The sequence below is a fragment of the Mugil cephalus genome, chromosome 12 (assembly GCF_022458985.1).
Source record: "Mugil cephalus isolate CIBA_MC_2020 chromosome 12, CIBA_Mcephalus_1.1, whole genome shotgun sequence".
NCBI lineage: Eukaryota > Metazoa > Chordata > Actinopteri > Mugiliformes > Mugilidae > Mugil > Mugil cephalus.
In genome coordinates, this window is record NC_061781.1 from 14564616 (window position 1) to 14591412 (window position 26797).

Genomic DNA, 26797 nt, shown 5'->3' on the forward strand with positions numbered 1-26797 from the left:
TCCGTGACGTCAGGACAGAAAGGGACACCCAGTGAGTTCATAATTCATTAATTCCTGCTTCTTCTGTGACAACAAAATTATTGGTATGGAACCCTGAAACAGCATGTTGAGAGTGTACTTACAGAACAAGGCGTTTTTTTATTTTTTTTTTTATGTTTGGTGTTTTGTTCCTGCATCTGCATGATTCTAAATAGCTTTATTACTTGCCTTGAGACGATTTATTGTCACTTTATGAAAAACAAAATGCTCCAGGCCCCAGACCACTGGGAAAAACTCATCAATCCCAGAGCCTCAAAACTGCAGCAGATGAATGATCTTCTGTGAGGGTTTAAGGTTGGCCAACACCACCACCACCCCGGGAAGAATGCAAAAACTGTTTTGTCTCAAGCTCCTATTGTGCTCTCCAGAGGATTTGTATGGTTTCAGTTAGAAAACAGTCAGCTGAAAACAGCCCGTTGCAGAATAGACAGCATATATAACAACTTCCTTGTTTTGCTGCATGAAATCGGAGTGATTAAAATCAGTGGTTCATGCTAAAGATACCGAGCAGAACAATCTTAATGTTATTTTATGGACATGTTGTCATCTGTCATTCTTTCTAAGTAACCACAATAAACACTATCCTATATTTTGCCACTGATCTCAAACCTTAAAGACTATAATCCACCTTATTTCCATGACAAACACTATGCTTTGTAGAGCTAGCACAAGCTCGGCTCCGTGAAACATCCTATCCGGAACTTGGATATGCAATGCCCTTTCCGTAAAATGACGATTTTTATTCAATCGTTTTGTTCTCATCAAAAGCACATTTTTTTCTCCGCAGTCTTAATGGTTACAAGATATTCAGCAAAGCACTACTGATCTACAGCTCTTTGTTCGGACCCCCACAGTGAATACAATCTTACTTTGGAGCGCTGCGGCTGCAGCCATACAATTCCATCAGCATAAACGCTTCACAAACACTTGCACACAAAGTATAGGGGTGAGAAAAACACTACTTCAGACAACAGGAATCGTTTTCTGGTTGTGCTTGTAGATTGTACTCGGTACTATACAGAGTATCCTAAAATGTGGATGTTTTTTTGTTGTTTTTTTTTTGGTCAAAATATGGCACTGAATTATTATTTCTTTTATTGTTTGTAGATGCGTATTTTATCAGGCATAGAAGTAAGAAAGTGTAAACATAACACATGCGCCATTCTGTCAGTATTAATGGATTGCCGGGACAATGAAACAGGGGACACACGAATTCAATAAATAAATTTGTGAATGAAAGGTTAACTCAGTCTCCTCACAAATAATCATTTAAAGTGACCACATCTTTTGGCCAAAAACACCTGCACGCTGCATATGCCCTTCCAAAATCAGCATCACTTAACTGATTTAATTATAATCGGCCGCTCTGTGCTACAGTCAGTGTCAACTGTGTCTTTTAATTCTCTAATCAGTGGCCGGCAGGACCGCTATCACCGTCCCCATGCAGCTACCCACTCAATACAGACATCCCAAAACACACACAGGCTGGTTTTTGTCAAATGTTTTATTGAGTGTAGACATCTGGGCTACTGTAAAACATGCATTATCTGCAGAAGGGGGAGAGGAGCAGGTGGCATTGTCCCCGCTGTCAGCTGTGTCAGGGCTGGCACCCGTGATGGAGATTAATGAAGTATCTGGAGAGTAATATGCTCCTTCAAATGCTGCTACAATTTGGAGTGGGGGCCGATCCTGATCTTAAATAGCAAAGCTGTCAGAGTTTACTGAACCTGGGCTTTGGCACATAAGCTGGGGGTTCGATCCTACGGAACGGAGAAACAAAAAGTAGGAAAGTGTCGGCGTATAACAGCGCAGTAATTACAATCGTAATTATCGTAAACAATCGTATTGCTCTTGTGTCACTTTTTCTTTGGCGCATTTGGAGCATTAAATTTGAAAAAGATGATGTCTCCGTCCTCAACAGTGTAGTTTCTTCCCTGCTGTCTGTATTTTCCTGCTGCCTGTAAAAGAACACAAAATAAATAAATAACGTTGTATAATTTGCAACGCAAATCAGCTTATAGTTTATTGGCATGATGGATATAACCGTATATAAGGCTATATGTTGTAAATAATAATAGAGCAGGATTAGTTTCTGGTCTACTTTGTCCTCTGTGATAACTGCACTTGCAAATGTCACACACTTGCTCGACTACACACTCACACACACACACTTGCATGTATGTTTTGACCGAGGGGTGCCTGAGTTCCCACTGAGTGAATAATCCTCTCTTCTGCCCATTTCAGTTTCATGTGCACAAGCACAAAATGTTAATAAGTCTTTGATTACAGCACTATAAAACTTCTCAAGGAAACCAAATAAGTTCTAACATTTCTTTTTGTATACAGTAAGTGTTTGTTCTCCTTCCCGGCAAACTCAAAATAATTGACTTGAAGTGCTAATACGGACAGGTTTATGCATTCTGGTTCTGCACAGTGCACAATTAATTAGAAGAATCAATGTCCCTTTAAAGGCTCAGGAGACCATTTAATCCAAGCTCAATACCACCAGAAACACTGGATGGAGAGGGAGACAGGGAAGAAGAAAAAAAAAAAAAAAATCAATGGCTATTTGTGATTCCTGAGTATGTATTAAACCAGACACGTCTAACTGGTTCATTTGCACTTGAAAGCAGCCATCTGGAGCAGCAAGCTTGGCTTAAGCAGATATGATTACTAATAATGTGATATCCCCGTACACTGGCCCTATTCAGACAGCCTATTCCCACAACTGGCATTAAATAGCACGGACCTTAATGCCACAGTCAGAAACGCTCCGTGTTCTTCTGAGGCTCAAAAAGGGATTAGTAAGAGAGCATGCAGTAAGGACCTGACACTCAGATCTCAACGCTGGATAACAATGGTGAAAGCCCCCCAGAGACCGACACATTTCACTCTCTGTTTGCAGCTTACGGAGGGTGTGGACAATACGCTGCCGCTGCATTAAATATCAAATATTTATTCAAAAAAAAAGAGAAGAGGCTTGAATAGTAAGGAGATTTAAATGTTTTTTTTAGTGCTTCGCTGGTCCCCATGGGCCCTTTGTGCCACCATAATTACATTAGTTGAGTCTGTAAGTGGGCACAAGGAGCCGATGGTGGTGATAGTGGGATGGTGACAGCATGGCTTCAACCTGCTGTGTCACGCGCAGCAACGTTAGAGTCACTTCTGCTTTAATTTAATTGAGGATTCAATTAAGATTTTTGTCTTTACATGCACGTAACGATAAAAGAGTTCAACTTTGATGCAAAAGGCATCCTACAGAGTCGATTAACTGATCATTAACTCTGTACCGTCAATTACGGGAAAAAAAGGCATTTTGATGCATTTTTTTTTTTTTAAGTATTTGGTGCCCAGTCTCCACAAACTCACCATGAAATAAGTTACATTACATGTGACAGGAGTGCGCACATGGACAAACCACAGTGTTGTTAAAAAGTCAAAACAAACAGTGGCCATCGTAAAAATAAATAAATAAATAAGATATGCATGTCACATTTCTGCGCTAGCCATCCACGAAACAGTCCCGATTTGAGGAATTTCACACTTTATTTAACTTGCTGCTTTATATCGCTGTCACGCGCCTGCAGTAGCTCGGGGATTTGGCAACAGAGAGCTCTAAGCTAACAGCGCACTCTATAGATCTGATAAATGCCTGGTGGGGTGAAGAAGTGCTTCCTCTGAGCGTCTGCGCCGTGCCATGAGCAAGAACTACCATCAGCCAGTTAAGACACATTGTGATAAAGATATGCACAGCTGGAGCAGAATGGCAGTGTTTAGAGCCAGAATCAGTTGGCTTGTCAGGAGTGGTGCTGGAGTGTGTGCAGTAATTTCTTCCCCTGAGTAAAGGTGAAGAGCAGTTTCCAGTCGGAGCTGTGTGGCGACTGTCAGCTCCACTGATCACAGGAGACTTCCCCTCATCTCCTCTGGCTCCCTGACTGCTCACCTTGACAGCGTTCTCGCTGCCTTCCTCTTTAAAATCCTGGAATTTCATTACTTCCGCCATAATGAAGCCCCTCTCAAAGTCTGTGTGGATCTTCCCTGCAGCCTGTGGAGCCTTAGTTCCTTTCTGTCACAAAGAAGGAAAAGAGAGGACAAATGAATTGTTTTGGAGAAGATGGATTACAGCATGCGAGCGACATGGTGTTTGATAGGGTGATAGCGTTGTGATCACTCTGGGGGTGTTTTCGGTCGGGGGTATTCTTGCCTCAATCCTGATTTCTGGATAGCTTTCCACTCGGCTGTGCCCTGCTAGGGCAGCCTGGACACCGATAAGGACCCAGCACCGCTATCAATGCCTTCTGATTCCCATTCCGTGGTGGTATTGATTTCTGTCCAAGCAATCTTGCCTCATTGTGGGTCGCTGCTCGGCTCTCTGGTCATGACAGCAAGAAGACCCAGTGTTGCAGTGAGAGGCCAGGGTGGTATAGACCTCACTGCATCAGGCCTTATTATTGTGACACACCAGAGTTTGGTAATTCAAATTCAAGCCGTCGGTAATGTTTCGCTGGTTTGGATGTGGTGCTGCAAGCTGCTTGTGTTTATTTTTAAATTGTCCAATGAGACACGGCAGTGATTTTATGCTCAAAACATACATTAATAGATAGCAAATTTACAAAACACACAACAGTTAAATAGTTTTATTTTATTTATTTATTTATTTTGTACCTCGCATCCTCTTTAACACTCCAAGACACAACTGGGGGCTGATGAAATGTGCAATTTATATGCACTGAAATAATGCAGGGCGGAAATGACAAATGACCCAAATAAGTGACGTGGCTGCTGTGCATCATTATGACTCCTGCCTGTCGGACCTGCTCGCTCCCTCTCCCTCCGTGCTCCGTGCTCGGCGGCTCCGTGCTCAGAAACTGTTGAGCAGTTTTAATTATGTATATAATCAGGTTGGGGTCAACATATTTCATGCCAAAAGAATGATGCGTATTTAATGACTCCAATACATTACCATCTATTTGCAATCTCATTGACGGAGTGCTTGTGAGTTTAACTACCATTAATCAGCATCAAGGTTTGTCTATCTGGAGAAAAATAGATTAAGGGAGGGTTTTTTTTTTTTTTTTTTTCGTATGGCGCATTACAAGAGATCCACATTGTCCTAGTTAAGAGCTATGCAGAGCAGGCTGATAGATAATGGTCACCTCGAGGCTGCCTAATAAAGCATGTTAAAGGACTTAGTAGCACGACATTACTGAGTGTAGTTTTTACAATGCAAGATGTATCGGCTTAATATAGTTACTCACTGATGCTTACCTGACTAAATGCCCCTCACACACAATCAAGGCTGCCTGTAATCAGTTATGTCAAGGAGGACAAGGGTGTTTTTTTTTTTTTTTTTTTTTGTGGATGTCTTTGAAGTGTTTTGGGACTTTTCTGGAAACGGCGAGGACGTCAGTCACGCTGAGACGAGTGCACCTAAAACCTGGTGATGTCACCTGACTGAAATTTACTGCGTGCTGTGTTAAAAAACACACACACACACAAAAAAAACAAGAAAAAAAAACAAAACAGGGAGTGAGCTCATTTTCCCCTCTAGCCTGTGCACAGTCCGGGAAACAAAGTACAAATGTTTAACAAAGCTTTGTTGGAGGGGTGTCATTTTACATGGAACAAAGTGTTTAATATTAACCCGAGAAGTAACTCGGAGGTGGCTGGTGTTTATGCAGAATGGGGGCATTTACGTTGAGCGCGGTAGTATTTTATAAGACGTTTTTTTTTAGATCACAAAAAAAAAAAAAGGAACAAGACAGTTATTGTGGTTATGCTGTATTGATATCCCCGGCTAAATTCAAAGTTATGGTTATTTTAATCTCTATAACAAATGACTCCTTTACAAATGATTTTTGTTTACAGCTACTGAGTTAATGGCAATGGAGAGGCAGAAAAAAATTTAATAAAAAAAAAACACAATAGTTTACTCATCGTGTATTTACATAACCTCAACATATCAAATGATAAATCTTAGTTTTTCTAATGAATATCGTTATTGAGTCTAAACCTGATTGTTTCAGTCAGTTAAGGGCAAATTAAGAAACACATGTTATTCACATTTAAAGCCCAAGATTGTAAATGTGGGATGGGATTTACAGGCAAAAACGTGTGACTAGTGTTTTGTTTACGTACCAATTCCATGGATATACCTTGTTAAATATTTTTGGGGGACGTGTGTCTCTTTAAAGAGGGTATGAGGCGTTAGATGCTGGGGTGTCCTCATCAGAAGCATTGGAAATATTAAACTAAATACATATATTAATAAATATTAAACCGTTCTGTTGTTTTCTGTTGAATATAAATAGTTGTAATAATGATGCTGCAGTGGTGTCAGTCCATCATGCGCGTTCTCCTTTGTTTTCACACAGTTCGAGATTCTAAAAAACACGATCATCTCAACTAAGAAGCCAACAAAGGCAAGACAATAAAATATCAAAATGCCATGCTCAACTTACTGCGCATGTTCTCTAAGTCGGCGAGTTACGCCAACTTCAGATTCGATCTCGAGCTACGTCGTCATTCAAAATTGCGTCCCGGTCCATGGGATTTTTCTGCCATTATTGCTCCCAAATAAACATAATTTATAGAAGCCTATTTAAGGATTTTCAACAAATTGAACAACATTTGTCACTAAAATGTGAACAGTGAACGGGCTCACAATCAGGGAACAAAACCATAATGATCCGCTTGGTGACAAGTTCTTTGAATAGATGCCATTGTGGAAAATTGCAACGCTCTCTGAAAATGGGCCTCCATTTTCAAATGGACAAGTTATGTTTATGGGACTGAAAGCATTCTGCATTGTAAAAATCTGATTTGAAATTACACTCCCTTGAAATATCTGATGGAATGAAAGAATGGATATGATTACCACCGACAGAATGAAACTCTTTTTCTCGGAGTTCGTCTAAAGTTTCTTTGCTTTTCCACCTATATGAACTTTTAAGATGTGGCGCCGTCAAATATTTTATTGTATCTGCATTCGATACTTGCTCAAAAAAAAAAAAAAAAAACACACACACACACACAATACCAACACGCAAAGCCAACATCTGTATTGATGTAAATACTGCGATCCCATTGCACAAAGCTCTTGGCGGGCTGGGCTCAGTAAACTGAGACACACAGGGAGGAGGAGCCCCCGGCAAGGCCCACAAACAGTCGAATGAAAAGCGACATCAATTTTGGCACAGACAACCTCCGTCACACAGATTAGGCAGGCACAATGCACAGGCTCCTTATCTCCAGCGGCAGGAGGAGGGCAGGCAGATCTGCGCAGGATGGAAACATTCTCATGGACGTAATGGGCAAAATCAATTGTTGCCCTCCTCAATCAATGTGGCCCCCACTTTCACTGTTCAGCAGCTCACCAGTAATTGAAGTTATCCTTGGTCTGTAATGACTAGCTAAAGCACAACCATGACAAAGTTGAAAGTGTGTGATATCAGTGAGGGTGCCAGCAGGGTGGAACACCGGATACCGTGTACGTGCGGCGTGTATGTGTGTGTGTGTCTGTAACACACTGTCTCTCTCACACATGTATGTGCGCGGCAGTCAGCTGGTTCTTACCCGGATGGTCCATGCACGGACCTCGTCCGGCCCGGCAGTGAAGAAGTACTCCAGCTGCAGGGCTGCGTAGCCCGCCTTGATGATCTTGCTCAGGGCGCTGGTGGAAAGAAATTTCAGCTTGAATCGAGGGGCCTGAACTGTTTAAGCATTCTTTATTGCCGCCGATGCCTAGACAAAGTTCACTCCGGTGGCGAGGCCTCATTCATTCCAATATAAACCCATTAAGTGAATAAGATGGGTCACTTCGTTCCACATAAGACATTCAACTCCCCAATGGCTCCTTTGATTAATTAGAAAGCTTGTGGACTCATTTAACATTTTTAAGAATTCAACCCAACGCTTTGCTCTGTGTAGAGAGAGGTGGTGGTGGTGGTGGTGGTGGTGATGGTGGGAGGGGGTTGAGGTGGGGTGGGGGGGGATTGCTGTCACAATTTTTCTCTCCATAGAGGTTTTCACACGAGAACAATAAACCCAAAATGCCCAAGTTATAATTATACCTACAGATGACAGATGACAGTTAAAAACTTAATTTAGAGGAAAACCCTTTGACTGAGTTGTTCAGTAAGAAGAGGGATCCTTTGCTTTATAATGGTAATTACTCTGCCATTTATTATTCTATCAGCACATGCAATTAAAGGAGTGCATGGAGGACACAGCTGATAATAAAGTGTGGGGAGACTGAATGCTAATTAACCTCTGCGTCTTGTGCTCTGTGCAGTACTTCTGCCTCTCCTCTTCACTCCTGTCCTGTAGCTGGCTCTCCAGGGCGCCGCTGAAGGGGATGACCAAGGCCCCGGGGTCGTGACTGTCCACCCACTCCTTGATTTTCGCCAACCTGATTAAAAAAAAAAAAAAAAGAAAAAGAAAGAAAGAAAGAAAGAAAGAGAAAGAACAAAAAAAAAGAAAAAGGAGCCACAAAACTCGTCAGAGGACTTGATTAACAGGACGCCGTTTTGTTATCTGCTTGGTTCATGCATATTCATGAGAGCAGCTGAACATACGAGTGTCTGCGGGAGGCTGCACTCCAAAAGGTGGCGTTTGACTAGTTTGACTTTCTTTGCGTGAAAGTTTTTCGCCGAAAACCTTGACTTGACGTCAAGCGTGAAGTGAAAGAAGCGACGCAACAGTGTAAAAAAGTATTGATGTATAATCACCGAAATCATTCCCATTCATTTCCAGCCGATATTCATTTTAATTACAGATTGAATTGCTTCACATAAGGTGAATATGTATTGTTTATCCACAGCAATGCAACTCATATCTGTAGGAACCTCAGACAAGTAACCTAAGAAGAAAATACTAACCTCAAAGCTTCCTACTTTAACATAACACATATAAAAGCCTTTTCTGTTTCGCCACATTTTTTATTTGTCATTCATTCAATTGCTGAGTGTCCAAATAACCATTTACCTTAAAGCCAGGGGGGGACTAGAACAACTAGCCTCTAAGTGTTTCCTTACTTACAAATGTCTTTGTCGCCTCGTCCTAAAGTTTTTCTTCTTTCCGTCTTCCTGTCCAGCGGGACACCTGACATTGCAGGACAAAGGTATCCTCACACTTAATGGTAACTCTCAGCCAGAACAATACGAGGGGGTTAAGGGCAATTATAAGATTAGCCCCACAAGCTCCGAGGCCGGGATTGGACAGATCTCAAAGAACAGCATCGCACAAATCCATTTTCACACGGCGGCTCCTGGGCTGGATTGATTCTAAGGGGTCCCTGTCATTATCTGTAATCCCGGTTTCCTGTTTAAAGCCCATAAGAATCAAAGACTGGGAGGAACCCGACCACCTCAATACCACATCTATTCCAATAACAATGTCACCGCTTTATCACCTGCAGCACCATATCGCTGCTCCTACCTAATGATTATCAATATACAATATATGACAGGGGAACGGGCACAGGGAGAGCACAGTTTTGCTCTGATTGAATGTTTTTCTCAACAAGTTAAAATAACACAACAGGGTACATTTCAGACGGGCTCGTGTGCCAGTTTGTCTCTCTGTTTGGATGCACATCTATTAAGAGCCATAACCTAATATTTCCCCTTCTTTTCACAATATGGATGCAGAGCTGACGTCTGACTGCCACCACAATAAGGTGGCAACCGATGTCTGAGCAATAAAGGACAGAAAAATAAAACGCATTTAGTCAAAGCCAAAAGCCTGAAAACGTGGGAGATGGAGGGCGCTCCAAGAGGGGGGAAAAATCCAATCTGAGATAATAACAGCTGTAGTTTGTCACTTTTAGCAGCACAGCTGTCTATTTGGTGGCACGTTATTTGCATTCCTCAGGTACTGCGTTCTCTACAGGCGGCTGAATAATGATTCACAAATCACTCTCTCCACACCAGTCAAGGGCTGTGATCCTTTGAATAGACCATTGTACCTGAGACTGTAATTGGTGAAGACTTGACAGAGCTGAGCCAAGCCAGCCAAGTAACAAAGAGGCTCTTGGTAGAAGGCTGAGGGATGATTTTAATAATGTGAAGCTGAGACGGAGAACGTGAGCTGCAAATGAGCACGGGGGTCTCTGGGTCCTTGCACTGAGTGACACAGGACCAGACAAACACCTTGCCACAGGAACATGAAACACCCCCTTCCCTCAACTCCAGAAACAAAGCACTGTCAATTAAGAGCTTTGATGCGCCGTCAACACGACTCCCAAAACCAATTCTGTCAACTTCGCCCGCCGTCTACGCGCGCCTCTCCGCAATTTGTATTTATGTCCCTCCCAATTATTTGTGTGGAATTTCATGTGGATGTGTAAATTTGGGGGAAAAAATGTTTATGTAAAACATGCTTCAGATTTTTTTTATTTATTTTTTTATTATTATTATTTTTGCGTCTTTGTTCTTATCTCTCAGCCAGTCTAAATCATAAAGGGCATTCATGTAAATTTCAAAGGGGGTGTTTTCAATCCTATTCATAGTTAAAGCTGCTCTGTATCTGATCTCTTTCTTCAACGCCAGGAGGAGGCTTGACTCTCGTTGTAATGTATGTTTACTGGATGATTTCTTTGCCGTTTTTTTTTTTTTTTTCCGTCATCAACATCCTCAAAGAAGAAAATCAATATGATTTTACGAGATTCCATAATAATATAATTACATTTGTCCATGTACGCCCGCTTCAAAAAGCTTTTGCGAGACTAAACTTTGAAAAGGAATGAGAAAGAAGGATTTTTGTATGTGTATATGGGTCTTGTCAGTCTCCTATTATGTCCCAGCACTGAGTGCCATCTCTCAGCGCACGGTTAATAGAAAGATTCAGCACTTTCTGGTCTTGATATCCCTCTCTGAACAAATGACGCCTGAAATTTTTATTCTTTTTATAATGGAATTCCAATGGCCTTTGCTGCAAATCAAGTGGAAATTTTTGCATATCAAGTGGGAAAAATTAAATGTTAACCACGTTTTAATGTGATTAAGGGTGACAGGGACATTATTTCTGCTAATCATTCACCAGCTTGAAGGCTCAAACAAGGCTAAAAAGAACAAGCCGTGTTTGTGCTTCCCCCGTCTGCTCTCCGTACCAAAAGATAAACAGAGCTTCCTTTGAGCACTTTTATCAAACTTTACAAATCTAAATCATGTATGGAAGTTTTTTATTTTTTTATTTTTTTTAATGTTAAGTCAAAATGAAAGCAACGCCGTGTGTTTATCTCACATCTACAAAAACAGCTGTTATTTGTTGTAAGCTTTAGATTCGAAGCCTCTTGTATTTACAGTACATCTAATTTAAAGGACAATATCTTGCAAAATGACAAGGAAAAAAGAAAACAATCGGGCCTTCCACAACAGACTGGCTCTGAATAGAGATGTCCCACAGGGGGCCACCCTCTGCAGCTCGTCTATTTGTCTTTTTGTGTGGGAATCCTAAGGGGGGATAATTCCTGTGTTTCTGCATGCCTGGGGCTTCCCTGGGCTTTGTCAGAGCTTTGATCTGCTTAAATGGCTCAGGAGGGGAAAACAATGGGAGTTTCAAAAGTACAGGGGCAGCTACCTGAGACAATGACCCTGGGCCTGCGTCTGACATGCACTCATACAGGTCGGCTTCATTATGAGCGCTGGGCCACGTTAAGCCCGTGAAAGGTGGGGCATCACCTCCAGTTTCAAAGCCCCTTTCAGACGCAATTGAATGCTGACAGACCTGAAGAGTAATCCGCTGCCAACATCTTCCACAGTTCGATCACTGACACACCCACAGGTGGAGGCCTCGGCACCTGAACGCGGGGCACATCCGCTAAACGCGTTACCGAGCCGCCTTGGCAGCCACCGGCTCACACGCCGAGCACAGACTCATCAAGTAATAAACCCTCTTTTTTTTTTTTTTTCTGGTCCCAGGTGACAGGGATGAGCGACATAGGGGTTTAGGATGCTGCGACACACAGCAAACACTAACCCCCTCCTTTTTTTCTTCCTCTGCGAAGAGAGAGAGAGAGAGAGAGAGAAATGAGAGGTATGAGCTCATGGTGGCTTTTGAGGCCGGGAAGTCAGAGGCTCTGTGGGAAGCTTTTCATCCTCCCAGTGGTGAGCTCCTGAGCGACAAGAGTGCAGACGCTCTCTGCTCCCTGTGGCCACAGCCGGATGGAAAGGCATTACACATCAGCCTCCGGAGAAGCGACGAGATCTGACACATACGCACACTGTCACCAATATTATCAACTTCTTTCCATCTTCAAAGCGGTCGCGGGCCGGAGGAAACAGAACACGGCGCACGCACAATGGGAGCAGCTTTAATTAAGAGCATCATCTCACATCGCATCTCAAACAAACCTTGAGGGTGTACTGGTAACAAGCTTTTCAAAAACAACTTTCCTTTCTTTGATAACTGCACCCATTAAACCTTAAATGTTTGCACATGACAGGGGGAATCTTAACAAACCATCGGTTGCAGTTTTGCCTTTTAAAGACGGTCGTCGAGAAGATATTATCAAAGTCGCCACCTTGTTTAAGGATATTTGTCGGGGACGATGGGGGGAAAAAAAGAAGAAGAAGAAGAAGAAGAAGTCAAACATCAGAAATTCAAACAGTAACCTGGAGTAGTACATTCTACATCACCCAAAATAATTCTCTATATGGGGTATCCATGCTGTCATTCATGGCAGTTGACTGGGTGAGAGAAAATAAGGGGGCTAGGGTAGAGTGGGGGGAGGCATCAAGATGTGACAATTGTGACAAGAGCAGGCAAAGTGTAGCGGCGAAGAACACCACACGGATTTCTCCATCTCTTCTTTTTTTCCAGGATGACAGCTTAATGTCTACCACATGCAATATTTATTCTCATCGTGTGTCAGACTGTCTAGCTGTCCCAGGGAGTACAAAGAATGCCACTTATTAGAATAAAAGCAGAAGGAAGGTAATCAAGGACATATGTAACATCAGCCAATCTTGCCCCCCTCCCTCCGAGCCGACATCTTATTTTTTTCTCTCTCTCTCACTCTCTCTCCCCCCATTCATAACAGTTCAACAATAATCCTGATAATAAGGGTTCAGGATCTGTATGTGGCAACACTAAATTCATTTATTTGTCTCATTAGTGTTACCGAGGCTGCAGGCTACTCACCGCCGCATGTGTGTTTGGTCTTAACCTTATCACAAAGATAATAAAAAAAAAAAGCACAGCTCAACAAAGCCAAAGCTATCAGAATGTATCATTAGACAGACGTTTCTTTTTATGTCTGGAAACTACAGGGTTTACGGGAGAACAATTCCCAGTGTGCTGTCAGGAGAAAGCAGACATGTTGTTCTGCTGCCGAGGAGTCTAAACGCTGTATGAGCTGTGGGGGACTCACTCGGCGTTTATCAGGACTGGGACTGATAAACGAGGGAGAAGTGACAATCTGTATTGAATTTCAGAGGGCAAACTGATTTCTTACGGCCATTAAGGCACAAACAAGGACAGAAAATGTCTCTGTTAGGCTCAAGTTTAGTCTCTGTCTAGTTACAACAACAGCGCACATCAAAGACAATGGGGTGACATGTTACATGTCAACTGTGTCCTTTCATTACCTGGACTGGGGGACAGTCAATAACCGGGTTAACTGAGCCGACAGGACTTTACATCTGTTTCGGTTTTACTATACAGCCGCTCCTGTTGTTTTTCTCCCACTGAAAGCTTGCTGAAGGCATCCATTAGGACTGACTGTGGGCAACAGGGTACACATCTTACCATGGGAAAGTGTTTGTCAGGATCCCCACACTGCACAAGGAGAGAGTGGACGACTGCGCACAAAACAAAAACAAGGAGCATGTGATCGTATATCTTCCACATGGCTTTGAAAAGCGAACACTAACTCCCTAGACAGCAGTTCCTAAAAACTTGGATGGAGCCAGTGGTTTTGCACTCAATAAAGTTTCAGTTGTGTTTATGGGAATTATGGTTTGGAGTAGCTGAAGTGCAGTCACTGCTTTCACAGACTGACTTTCAGTGAATCATAATAGTTGCCCCCTTTTTTTTTTGTATCTACTCAGAAACATTTTGTCAGAATGAGCAGCAAAAATAAAATGCATGCTTATGTTATTCATGCGAATTTTTTATATTTTTTTACCAACCAAACAAACGGAGCTAACGTAAATATAAGTCAACACTTAGGCTGAGCAGATGAAGGATCATTCCTCTTATTATCTGTGCTGCAGCTGACATGCTGCTCTGGGCTTCCTTCACTTTAATTGTCAAAGCTCCTCCTACAGGCAGATCTGAGTATCGGACTGAGGAAACACAATTTCCTTCCCCTGCTCTCCCCTCTTAAACTGTGGTTAGGTTTTACACTGCATATGTCATTTACAACTTGGGGCATGTCTACATTTTTTTTTCTCTCATTGCCAACAACTGTGATGCAAAGATTTAAACCCCTGCATCATTATTTTCTGACCCTCCTGCCCCGGACATGGCCTGTCAGAATATATATAGTATCTGATTTAAGATTTTAATTGGAAAGACAAAATAACTTCTTAAAACAGGGGGCATTTTAGTTTTTATCAAACAAGAGGAAATTTGACTTTTTAACGGCTATTTTCAGCTGATGATGTATATATTTGGCGTATTTGTGGCAAATGCATTCGTATATACTGACTCGTATGTACAAGAACAATTACGCAACATCTTTTTTTGCAGATCCGTATACATTAAGTATAACAGAAACATAGTTCAGCCTTATGTGTTAAGATATAATGAAGTAGGTAGACGTGGAGCTGATGCCTTGATTAACGAGAGCTTCATAGACAAACAAGGCCTTTTGCGGAGATCAAACCGATGGCTTGCCAGCCAAAAGCCTCCTGAAGCGACGCCACTCCACTTTTCAACATCATAGTTGTCTGAAATTGCTAATGAGAGTGCGAGCTTGAAAAAAGTTTTCTAAATCACGCCATGGCAGAAAAATTACGGAAAATTGATAAAAAAATATATTAAAATGTGCATGCTTTTATAGCGGGAACAGACATTAAAGAAAGTGTGGAAGAGTGGAAGAGCATCTTTGGTATGGAACTATTTGAATAGTCCTGGAATGACACTGACAGTCAAAGTAAGTTTAAAAGTGTTGTAATGGATATATATGCTGTATATAGTGTGTGTGTGTGTGTGTGTGTGTGTGTGTGTGTGTGTATATATATACTGTACACACTTGTGTACAGTCAGACAAACAAGCGCACACACACACACACACACTCACAGTTAATAAAAGCTCCAAGCATTGGTACCCTGCAGTTCTTACACTCACCAGGAAAACCCACACTGCAGAGGCACTCACAGACAGGTCACGCTTGCTGGTTTCCTTAAAGGTCAACTCATCTACTTAAGAGGCACCAATTTACTTTAATGCACATTGTCCAAAAGATGGAAAAAAAAGAGAAGAAAAAAAAAGCAGGAAAAGAAATAACGAGGAGGAAAGGCATCACAGCATAGCTGGAATATTCTCCAGTGTGTCTTTCTGCCACTACAACATCTGACTGCTCTTTGTTCTCATAGGAAGATTAAATAAACATCTGATATCAAACCCATTGAAATAATAAAGATGGATAAAAATGTGCATGCTTTCGTTCTTGTAAAGCAAACAGGATCTTAGATGACGAGTGAAAGATGCCATCGGACGGCAGCCGCCACATCATCAACCGGGCTCTAATGACCTTCTCTAACACACAAACTACGGTATGTGGCACAGATAAATAGTGTTCCAGGAAGCTCACTGACGCCGAGGAAAGAGGAGAAAGCCTCTTGATAGACTCTTGTAGATGCCATTCCCTATCACGCAATGCCTCTCAGTCATAAACACATGACAAATGCAGCCTTAATCATTTTTTACGAGCGGGGATGTGCAGGGGGCAGTGCATGGCTAGAGGGGAGAGGGGAGCGGTGAGCAGCAGGCGGCCCCCTCTGCACAGAGGAGAGGGCTATGTGGTAAAGTCTCCTCTGGAACATCACTCGGCCAGCGCGCCTTTGATCTCCACACCGCAATTACACCAGCATCCAAATGAGCATGGAGTCGCCTCTGAAACAGACTTCAAACATGCACATGTACGCATTCTCATACACATACACATACACTGTATAGGATTGGAGCCATGTGCACCTCTCAACAGTAAATGATGTACTGTCTCCAGCAGAGAACCTGGGGATGAAAGGAGGCCTTGCTCCTCGTATGATCCCTCCATTAATGATGGCTTGCTAAAGCTAATACTGTGTATTCTTGTCTAAACAAGGGCAGTCTGGTATGTGGTTCCCATACTCCAAACAGGATGATCTCAGTTAACGATGGAATGTTTTTGGAGACTCGCTACGTTTGATAAAACTATTGTTAATCACCCGTCCACGCTGAAGGATATTCAGTCTCTATAGCCGTCTTTTAAGTGTCTGTTTATAATGAAATAGATTCATACAAATATATTAAAAACCCCAAAAATAATGCGTTGTGTAGAAGGCTGCTAAAATTTTATAACATTAACCTAAATCCTGCTTGGCCGAATTCACTCAACAATACACTCCAAATATAAAGCGGTGCCTGTAAAGAGGAAGGAAACTGAACCTGTGAAATGGCCTGAATGGGCGTCCTGAGAGACACAGATAAAATTGGCTTATTTGCCTCATTCTACGATTCGCCTTCTTTTCCTCGACACATTAAAGCTGAGATTGCAATTTGTCTTGCTGTTTGCTTTGAATAGTCCTTAACCGTATCATCATCTCAACTGTGCTGGTGGAAAAACACGGGAGCATGGCGACAGCCAAATGGCAGTCTGGCGTCTCTGCAGCAGACTAGCTGCCATTAGGGCTGAGAGCAGCATTTATTGTACAATTAGGGCCAGCTAGATCTACCTGTAATCATCTCCATACAGGTGTGAGCTCCTCTCTGGACAAGGGAAGTGACTCATCACTTGTCAAACATCAACACTTTGATGTCGGCATTGTTCATCGCGGAGCCCTCAGGACACCTGAGCACTACTGTTTGGCTGTTTAAAACGCTCTGAGATTTATTGCATTTTGCACAGTTAAAAAAACACACACGCACAACGCGAAGAGAGAGAGAGAGAGAAAAAAACGCTCTTCCTGCGGATGATGACGGACGTTCCAGTTGCCGTGAATCATTTGATTTATGAGTTCTCTGCCTCCTCCCTCTGTCTGACAGTCATACTTTTGTGTCAGGAACATTTTAACAAACAGTCATAGGTAAACAACTTCCCTCGTAATACAATGCTGCCAAGCAAAGCACTAAAAACAAATGTTGTAAGAAGTGACACCGCAAGCCTAGAGGGCAATTGGAAAAGTGTGATAACAATCCACAAGTTGGTGTCATTGACAAAACTGCTGTAGTGTGGAAAAGTAGCCCTTTCAGATATAATGGATGTCTAACACCAGCCTTCTAGGATTTGCTCTCGCCGGGGCCAGTCACAACATTACTATAAAAAGTGTTTGTGACACAGCAGAGGATCATAGACATGGAAGAAGTTTATATTAGAGGATTAAAGGTCATCTCCAGTCTCATTATGAATGTGGCTGCAAAGTAAGTTGTGAATACCGCTGTATGTCAGCACTAGAAAGAATATCACATGCATATACATCTACTGGCTGTACACCCAGAAAGCCTTAGCTGTGGGAATGTCACGGCCGTAAAGAGACACTTGTAAAGCAAAAGCAACAACATGAAGAATTTCAGATCATATTTAAAGGAGTTTTGTCCCCGTGATTTATTGGTCGTCTCCAGATGATATTAATCACTCGCTTGGCTTTGAGTGTACACATGCTTGTTTTGTTGTCATTTAAAGCCTTCACTCTCTTTGATATCATATGGAAATGAGAAATTTTGATGGAAAATGGAGACCATATGCCAGAATGCGCTTAATGAAGTGCAGAGTCTGGAGGCTGGTCTGGGGGTTTGCAGAGCTGGATGTTGTGTTAGAGCTTACTTAGTGCCACCTCCAGGCAGATCCTCTCACAAAGATATGACCGTTTCTGTCAGCAGGAGACCGCAGTCGGCCTCACACGCCAGCACATGAACACACGGAGGCATGCACACACATTCTTCGTAGCTGACTGCCGAAGTTAGTGGAAATTAACGAAACTCCTTGTGTAAGTGGAGGGAAAGTTCTGGGGAGATGATTAGTGAGCGCAATGTGTCTGCTCCCGCCCTCCTTCGAAGCACTTACCATTTGTTCTTTCGCCTTATGTAGTCTTTCTCGGAGAGATTAACGAGGTAGATCATTGGTTTGGATGTCAAAAACAAGTATTTGTTCAACACTTCGATCTGCGGAAAAGACAGACAAGGCAAGCACTGAGAAACTTTCCAAAGTAGCCTTTGAGGACAACGCGGGCAGAGACTAGTGAAGCCAAATCAAATTAGGTTCTCTTGTATAGACGCCGTGGGGAGCAACTATGAAGGCTCTAAATCAAGATCAGCGCGGCCAGATGTCATTAGCTTGAGCAAAAGTCAAAACATGACCAAAAACAACAACAACAACAAAAAAAAAGCATAAAAAGAAAAAGAAGAGCAGGGCGGAAGAAAGAGCGGTTGTGGTGATTGGTCAGACGAGACGATTAGCGAGATAAATGACGTTAGCGGAATTTGACTGTGACATCAAAGACTCACCTCCTTGTCGTTCCAGTCGGGATAGTAGCGAACATGTTTCTTTTCATCCAATACCCAGCTCTTTACTTTGCACATAACGTCCTGTTTGGGGTTAAAATAGAATGAACAAGAAGCCATTAAAGGAGATGAAAAAGAATATAAACCCAGCAGGGTATGGGGTAATTATTTCCTAAATGCATGGCATCCTGATGCCAAAATGAACAATGGCCTGTGCTCGCATTCAAGCAGGAGTGGCCTGGCTTTGACAGGGATAGCATGCACAAGACCCCCTTCCCTCCGTTAAATCATGACAAAATGCCTTCTGGGGTGTCTCTCCTAGAGACTCAGCTTTATACATCAATATTCCATCGGGACTGTTTAATGAAAAGGATAGAGAGAGGAGACAAAATTGGAAAGAGTGGGGAACTAATTGGAAGTTGGTTAGTAAGGTGTAAATTATTGGTCTTTCCTCAGGCACTTTGCAGAATGTAGCAATACTGAATAGGCACTAGTGAGGTACAGAGCTAATTATTCACTGTTTCTTCTGGAGAAAATATTGAGCATTTCCAGCTATGTATGCCACATTCATTACTGAGGTACTTGTGGGTTGAGACCACAGGCAAGACTGGGTCTTGACAGGATCTGGAAGCGGAAAAGGGTGGGAAAATGGGAGGGAGGTAGTTATAAAATTTGTAATAAAGAAATTGAGCCTATTATTGTTGATCCAGCCCCACAGAAATTAGCGGAACACATTCTTTTTGTTCCTGTCAACTTGACCTCCCCCTTCATATAAAAACTCCCCCACCCCCTGCAACACTCCCCCTGCCTCCTTTTCCCTCCCCAAACCCTTGCAGCACTTCACAATCATACTCCCTTTTGAAAGAACTGAGGAAAAAATCCTGCCAGAGCCTCAATTACACAATGGCAGAAAAAGCTCCACACACTGACCCCCAGCCAGCTGCATTCACTCTCTGCACATCTCTCTCCACAGGAATTCTAAAGGCCTTTTAGTCAGGCAGCCAGAGTGCAGCCAGCGGGAGAGAGCGCAGGAAGAGCGGCATACACTCCGCCCGCGCCGGCCCAAGTCTTCACAGAGAGATTAATCATCTGTGAAATGGAAACAGCAAACGGCCAGTGACACAGGCTGAACCCGCTCCAGGTTTCCCTCATCAGCTCGCAGCCGCCGTGCAGCGCTCCTCTAACAGGCAGGTGTTAATAAAAGGCATATAGGTCCCACAGGGGTCAAACACATACGCTTGCCACCATGAAGCGCCGCTGGTGGGCCGGTTTCTTATTATTGTTTTTTAAGGATAGGGATTTTGAGGATTCATACGGACAGAAGCCACGAAACATTGTTCTTGTAAACACAACACCGGAGTAATGGATTTTAATCATCACAACAATGCATAAATATGAGCTCTACACTGCTGCACGCACTCCCATTTAGATTAAACGCCAATTATCAAGGGACCTTTTCATCGTAACCGTATTACCCTTCTGCATTTTTATTTTATAATCAGTATATAATCTTCTCATTTTTCTCCCTAATTAAAACTTTTTACTCAACATCCTGTTTCAGCAGGAAGCACATTAAAAAAAAAAGCGAGACCTCCTGAAAACACAACGCTTCTTTTGTGTTACAAACCACAAAAATACTACATTGTTCTTTTCCAGTATTTCTCCCTCAGTAAAAAACAAACAACAAAAAAAAAATCACTCTTAACTTACTTCCATTGATTTTGAGTTGTAATAGAAGTGTCAGTATTAAAGCTGAGAATTTTTTTGTTGATCACAATGATTTTTGCGGTTTGTCTTAGAATCATTTTAATTATTACTAATCGCATATGAGACCCTACATCCACGTATGGGGACATTTCAGCAGATTTGTACTACAGAGAATCATGGGACAAAACCTCATCAAATTTTACAATCAAAACTTTTTTTTTATGCTTATTAACTTTTGCAGTTTGACCCTCAAATTTAATAAATTATGTCAATAGTAACGAGCTACAGCTAATTAGCTCGTTAGTTGGCTAAAGTACTCGTTTGAGGACATTGGGACTTCATTGTTTGCTATTCTGCTTTTGCTCAGGTATTAAAATAAACAGTTTTATTGTTACACATGGTGACTTTATTATAATATAACATGAAATAATCCCTATGTTTTTTTGTTTTTTAACTTCCTGTTCAAAGATGACACTTAGTTTTAACATGTAAATTGTCCTAGTTATCTCAAATACCTTAGAGAAATTAAAAATGCATAGCAAATAAAAGCTTGAGTCTCAGAGAGTTAAAGAAGGAAATATATTATTGTTTTTCCTGTCTTCTGACAGAAAATCTAAAAATCTGATAAAAAGCATGTTTAAAAAATATTTCAGTTTCAGATTTTTGGGAAGAAACTTGATGTAAATTCCTGCATCCACTAAACTGGGTCTGTGTGTTTCATCCTGAATCTGATAAAATTATGTGATGAAAAAAATAAGTCGCGGTCTCGTTTCAGTTTCCTTAAATTAATTCTTAATATCTAGTAAAAAGCAGTATAAAAACAGCTTGTCCTCATGAAATTTCATCCTGCTCTTGTACCTGCAGGGCTCCTGCGACAATGGAAATAAAATCCTATTTCAAACGTCTTCCAGATTACACAGCAAAGGGGGAAAATCTAAGGAAGTAATCACCATCTAAGTAGATGCACACAATTTCCTTTTTTATTTCCCAGCATCCTGTGGCACCACAAAGGATAGAACGTACCGGCGCTACTGTTTCTCCTAACCTGTAGGTTTTTTAGACGCAGTTTCGACGTTCTGCATATAGATGCTGACATAAGGACGTATACGTGTGCCTACACACAGCTGAGCATGTCAAACGCTAGGCTGAGCCTGTGAGACAATCACACAGTCCCTCCCATCTAAAAGCTTAGTGCAGCCTTTGATAAGCACCATTCTTTGCCATCTAAAGAGGTCTTCTATAGATTCTCACTTGCCGACGTGTGCACAACCTTTGACAAGTAATGTAGATCATTTTTATTCATTGCCTAAAATTGTTAGCAATTATGTGTGTAAGCGGCCACCTGCCTAGACTGAATGGCTCCTGTCTGTGGGGCTACAGGGGTGTGGGGAAGTGCTGCTGGCTGTAAGGGAGGGAGGGGTGGGGGGGGATTTCGTCTGAGGGGAACCAACCAGTCAAGGGGGCCTCTGCAGCAGGTGAAATAGCCCCTCTCGTTAGTGTAATGAGTGGTCAGAGCCTCCGTGTGTTGGGGCCTGAAATTGGCCCGCTCCAAGTGAAAGGCCATATCCCGCCTCGCTCGCTGCCCCATCCCGTCTTGCTCCGATGATGGGAGGGCATCATGTGACATTTGCAACCAAATCGTGGCTAAACTTGCCCGCACAGCCTCATTACCGTAACAATATAACCTTCTGAATGTGTGTGTGTGGATCCAAATAGATTCAGATCTGACAACCAGGTTTTTTTTTTTCCGTTTTTTTTCTCATCTTACCCTGCGTTTTGCCCTGCACCTCCGAGGAGAAGCGGGCTGTCAAAGAACATTCTAAACATTTACGGTATTCATTGCAAGGTATAGGCATATGTGTCACCCTGCTGTATGGCCTTACACAATTTCCTGAGGTGCTAAGCTGTAGGTGTATGAGCATGAGCAAGAGCTGTGCCATGATTTGAGTATTACTTTAGATGAAAAGAGCTGTGTGGAAACACTTTCATTAGCCCGGTGCTGTGACCCAGGGTCAGCAGCTGAATAAGTAACTCTCTATTAATGATTTCTACAGCAGAAAACCCCTGACCCCTGATCACTTTCAATCCCAGAAAGGGAAAAAATGGGCCGGGGGAGGGGTGAGACCTATTGGAGGGAGATTAAAAAAACATTTTTTTTTTTTCTCCTTGGCCATGTGTGTGGGAGGGTTATTATTTGTGCCTTGCTGTGAGGGGGAGCAAAAGGCCTGCTGGGACATTGACTCACATATTCTGGTTTGAGTTTCTTGTCACCGCCTCTAATGGCTGTCTTCTCCAGCTTGTCAATAATAGGGCCGATCATCTCTTCATCCTTCAGCCTCAGCTCCTCGTGGATGATCTCCATATCTCTCACTGGGTCCACTGTCCCCTCAACATGGATGATATCCTCATCATCAAAAGCACCTGCGGTGACAACCACACGGGGAGAGAATTGGTATATATATATATATATATATATATATATATATATATATTTTTTTTTTTTTTGCCAGCAACAACAATAAAACCGCTTTATGTGATCACGTTTAATACAAACAGCAGAATCAGAGTAACAGAATCAATGACATCGACTTTTTGAGATCAAATGTGAAACAGCGATTAGATTCAGCCTAGCACAAAAAAAAAAAAAAAATCATTAGCTTTTGCAGAGAGAGAATGTGGGAATAATAAACATCCACATGAAAAGGCACAGCGGGAGTTGCAGGAAAGTCATAACAAATACAATCAAATATTCAGCAAAAATTCAGGAATATATTTAATCTTCCCTGTCAGTGTCGCGAAGTGTAGAAAAACAGCTCACAGTATCAAAGCAAATCCCACAAAGAACGACTTTAAGTGCAGGAAAACAGGCTTATCTGTCAATCTGCGTGAGGTACAAACCTTCTGGTATTACATTCTCTACCTCTCTGTCTTAAAACTAATAGCCATTAAGTAAAAAAAAAACACCAACAACAACAAAAAAAATAACGATCAAATATAGAAATCTAAGTGTGATTTAAGAGAAAATGTCAACATTCATAAGTGAAAGAGGACAGTCTTCTCCTAATCATTTGCATCTTAGCTGTGGCTGTGTCGATGATTAGGTAATGAGGCTCTGAAGCAGACCATTTAGCCACCAGCGGCTCTCAGGACTCCTTCTGATTCTCCAGTAGAGCTCAGGGGTGGGAAGGGGAGCGGAGGAGGGCGGAGGAGGAGGAGGAGGGCGGAGGAGGGTGGAGGAGGGCGGAGGAGGAGTGGGGGCAAGCCTGTACATCTGTCACACGGGAGTGACAGCCTTTAACATTAATAGTGGCAACTATAGCGCACTGTTAGCCCCGAACGTTATTCTACTTGATCTTAAACCGTGTGATTTGTGCACAGTTTATTACATGATGTTTTATTTATTTTAATTATTAGTGCCCCTTGGTGGTAGTAGAGGAATTATTCAGTAGTGATGGCAACACTGCAATAAATAAAATAAAAAAAGAAAGAAATGCTCCATTTCAAGTGTAAATTATGCAGTTATAATACAAACATTTCAAATCCCTGTCTATTTAACTATACCTAACACAAACTCACAAATCTGGGAAACGTCCCCTGGGCCTGTTATAATATTATATTATATATGATATGAAATGTTATCATCATCAACACATCAATGTAACCGCTTCAGTGTGCATTGCAACAACAGCAGACTATAAAATCTCCCTAATATTTAATGAAAATGTTTATACTTTTGTACTGCCCGTATTTATTTATTGTACTATTCCTCTTTGTCATTGTTCAAGTAGAACAAACCACCCAAGTGTTTCTGCAATAGTTAGTAGAACTTCAACTAACTATTGCATAAACATTTGGTTGTTTGCTTAATTCGCAACTGCGCAAATGGGTTCCTCGGATTTGGTCTCGGGTAGATGCACTTAGTTAAACAATTTACCACAAGTGGAGAGACTTCATGCTAGATTTTTATAAACAACCGCATAATTGGATCTGGAACACGGCTACAGACGTCATTATAAATCAGTCAGCAACACTGAATCATGAAGTTTCGCGCTGAGGCATAATGGGAATGCCGTCTCATTCAACAGTCAGTGTGTGACAGGTGAATGACGACTTGGCTCTAAGTTGCTTCGGTGTTGAGGGACACTGCGTTTGGAATGCGCGCCGCGGCGTCACTAAAACTTATCGGCCGTCCGCATTCACGGGATGACACCTGAGTGCGTGCGGCGCCGCTGACAGGTGAGGCCCTGCGAGATAATATCTCAGCAAGTTCTAACAGTGACACATGTAGAAAACAGTGATGACGCACGTTTACGGTGATGGGCGAGAGCATACCTGAGGATCGAGTAAATCTTTACAGAGCGACACCTTGCGTGAATTTCTTTAGATCACTTGAGAGGCCACTGAAGAGAAGTTTAGTTTGAGAACGTTAAGCTACTACACTAATCAGATAATATTCAGTGTGCTGAACTCAAGATTTCACAAAACTTGCCACCGTTGTTGGTCAGTTGATGCACCACCTTAGTCCAGGATAAAATATCTATATAAGCGAATGTATTTCTATGAAATGTTGCACAGTCATGTATAATCCCTAAAGGAAGAATCCTGATAAGTGAACTGACTTGTTACTGTGTCTTGACATTAGTATGCTAGCTAAATCGTTACCATTAGCATGCTAACAGGCTAACATCACACCTGCTGAACATCAGCAATGCTGGAATTGTTACGTTCGACAGGTTAACGCGTTCGTGCTAGCATGTAGCTTAAAGGAAAGCGCCTCACAAAGCTGGTAGCATGTCCTTAGACACTAAATACTTTTCATGAATGTATGGGACTGATTCATGGGACACTGGTGTGTAAACCGCATCATACAAACCTAAGAATTTCCCCTCCCAGAGGAATCACAAACACACACATATAGTAGCTCTGAAAACAAGGTCTACCCGCAACCTTCATCCATTCTTTCCCCATAGCCATAAAAACAAAGCCGACCTCCCTCAGTCTACATTGTTTCAACACGGTTCATCTTCTTATAACAGCTGTAACGTCACGCACTTCAGTTCATGTTATATACTAATATATGCTACATACTAGTAGCAGAATAAATATGCAAACAGAGTCTACTTACTCCACTCGTATATTATGCGTCAAAAACATTACTCTGGTTCAAGAATTTTGTAGTATTACTAAATGCATATAATGACTTGAAATATTAATTTGTTGTTTGCAGATTCCTTGTATGTCTCTGCTTGGCGATTAGAGTGATCTCGAATGCTTTTCTGCACACACGGCTTTTACAGTTTAGCCCGACAGCCAAACCTCCTACACCTTCTTACTCATGCAAGTCAACAGAAGCTGTAGACTTTTGTGCAAGCTGTCATCCTGTGCGTTGTCCTCATGGTGAAATGAACTTATTCAATTACTCTTTGCCTAATCAGGCTGTTTTGGTTCCTCTCCTCTTGCAGAGGTACTCCACAGTATAAACAGTTCACTTACGCCACACAGAAAGGGGCTAATCAGTGGAATTATTGTTTTGCTGCTCCAATTTACCAGCTCCCTGTTCAGCGCTGATTGGAATGAAAATTTGCTATTGTGTCTGCATGAACTCAGAAAATATAATGCAATGTAATCATTTTGTTAGCTGCAAGAATATACATACATTATAAACAATTATGATGTACAGTTTTGATACACTGCTGCAAATGGAAAATGCACGAGTCTGTTGTTCAATGTGGGACATATTAATTAGTGAAAAGGGGTTTAAATAAGGTTTATGTGGCTAATAAACCACTTATGCTTGGTATAAACCACTGTTAATGACATACAAAAGTATGGCAATTTGTTAGAAAATATTTAAAACGCCAAAACAATCAAGGTAAAGCACATTTTAGGATTTATTCTTTTGTTTTACATTTTAATAAAAATAAAAAAGCAAAAAAATAAAATAATAATAATTCTGATTAGACCAAGAGCAGCTGATCACTAACTATTTAGTCATCAGCTGACAGTCTTTACTGACCACATATTCCAAAGTAATTTGCTTTAATTAATTTCGCCTAATTTAACATTCACATCTACTTTACTGCCTTCCCATTCAAGGCTTAGAGCTGGAAAACATGCATGAAATGAAAGAGGGGAGAGAAATCTGACGGGGCAATCACAATTAGTCCTTTAACAACAGGGTCTGGGTAAGGCTCTGCGGAGACCCGCCTAATGAAAGTGCGGCGCCACACAAAGCCACGTGCAACACAGTAAAACCACACAAGAAAAGGGAAAAGGAAGACGTTGGAAAGGCCCACTTCCAGGAGTCAGGTCTGTCTCACAATTCAATTTTTACTGCTTCGGTTTCAAATAGTGCGTATGATGAAGACACTATTAACAGGTGCTCTTTAACTGACAGAACAA

The 26797-nt window shown here is 41.9% G+C and overlaps 1 protein-coding gene across 2 annotated transcripts in view; it reads right to left on the bottom strand.

The window, feature by feature from the left end:
- Nucleotides 1-1750: 1750 nt before the first annotated feature.
- LOC125018267 (obg-like ATPase 1) overlaps nt 1751-26797 on the bottom strand; it is a 39381-nt gene continuing 14334 nt past the window's right edge. Inside the window, exons 5-11 of one of the 2 annotated variants that reach the window (XM_047602059.1) lie at nt 22641-22816; nt 18692-18772; nt 18252-18349; nt 8309-8449; nt 7615-7711; nt 3983-4105; nt 1751-1997 (exon numbers count right to left, since the gene is read on the bottom strand). In XM_047602059.1, coding sequence (XP_047458015.1) covers nt 1896-1997; nt 3983-4105; nt 7615-7711; nt 8309-8449; nt 18252-18349; nt 18692-18772; nt 22641-22816 — 818 coding nt within the window. In that variant the 3' untranslated portion in view covers nt 1751-1895. The remainder of the gene's footprint in view (nt 1998-3982; nt 4106-7614; nt 7712-8308; nt 8450-18251; nt 18350-18691; nt 18773-22640; nt 22817-26797) is intronic. The other variant, XM_047602060.1, reaches the window with a different exon arrangement.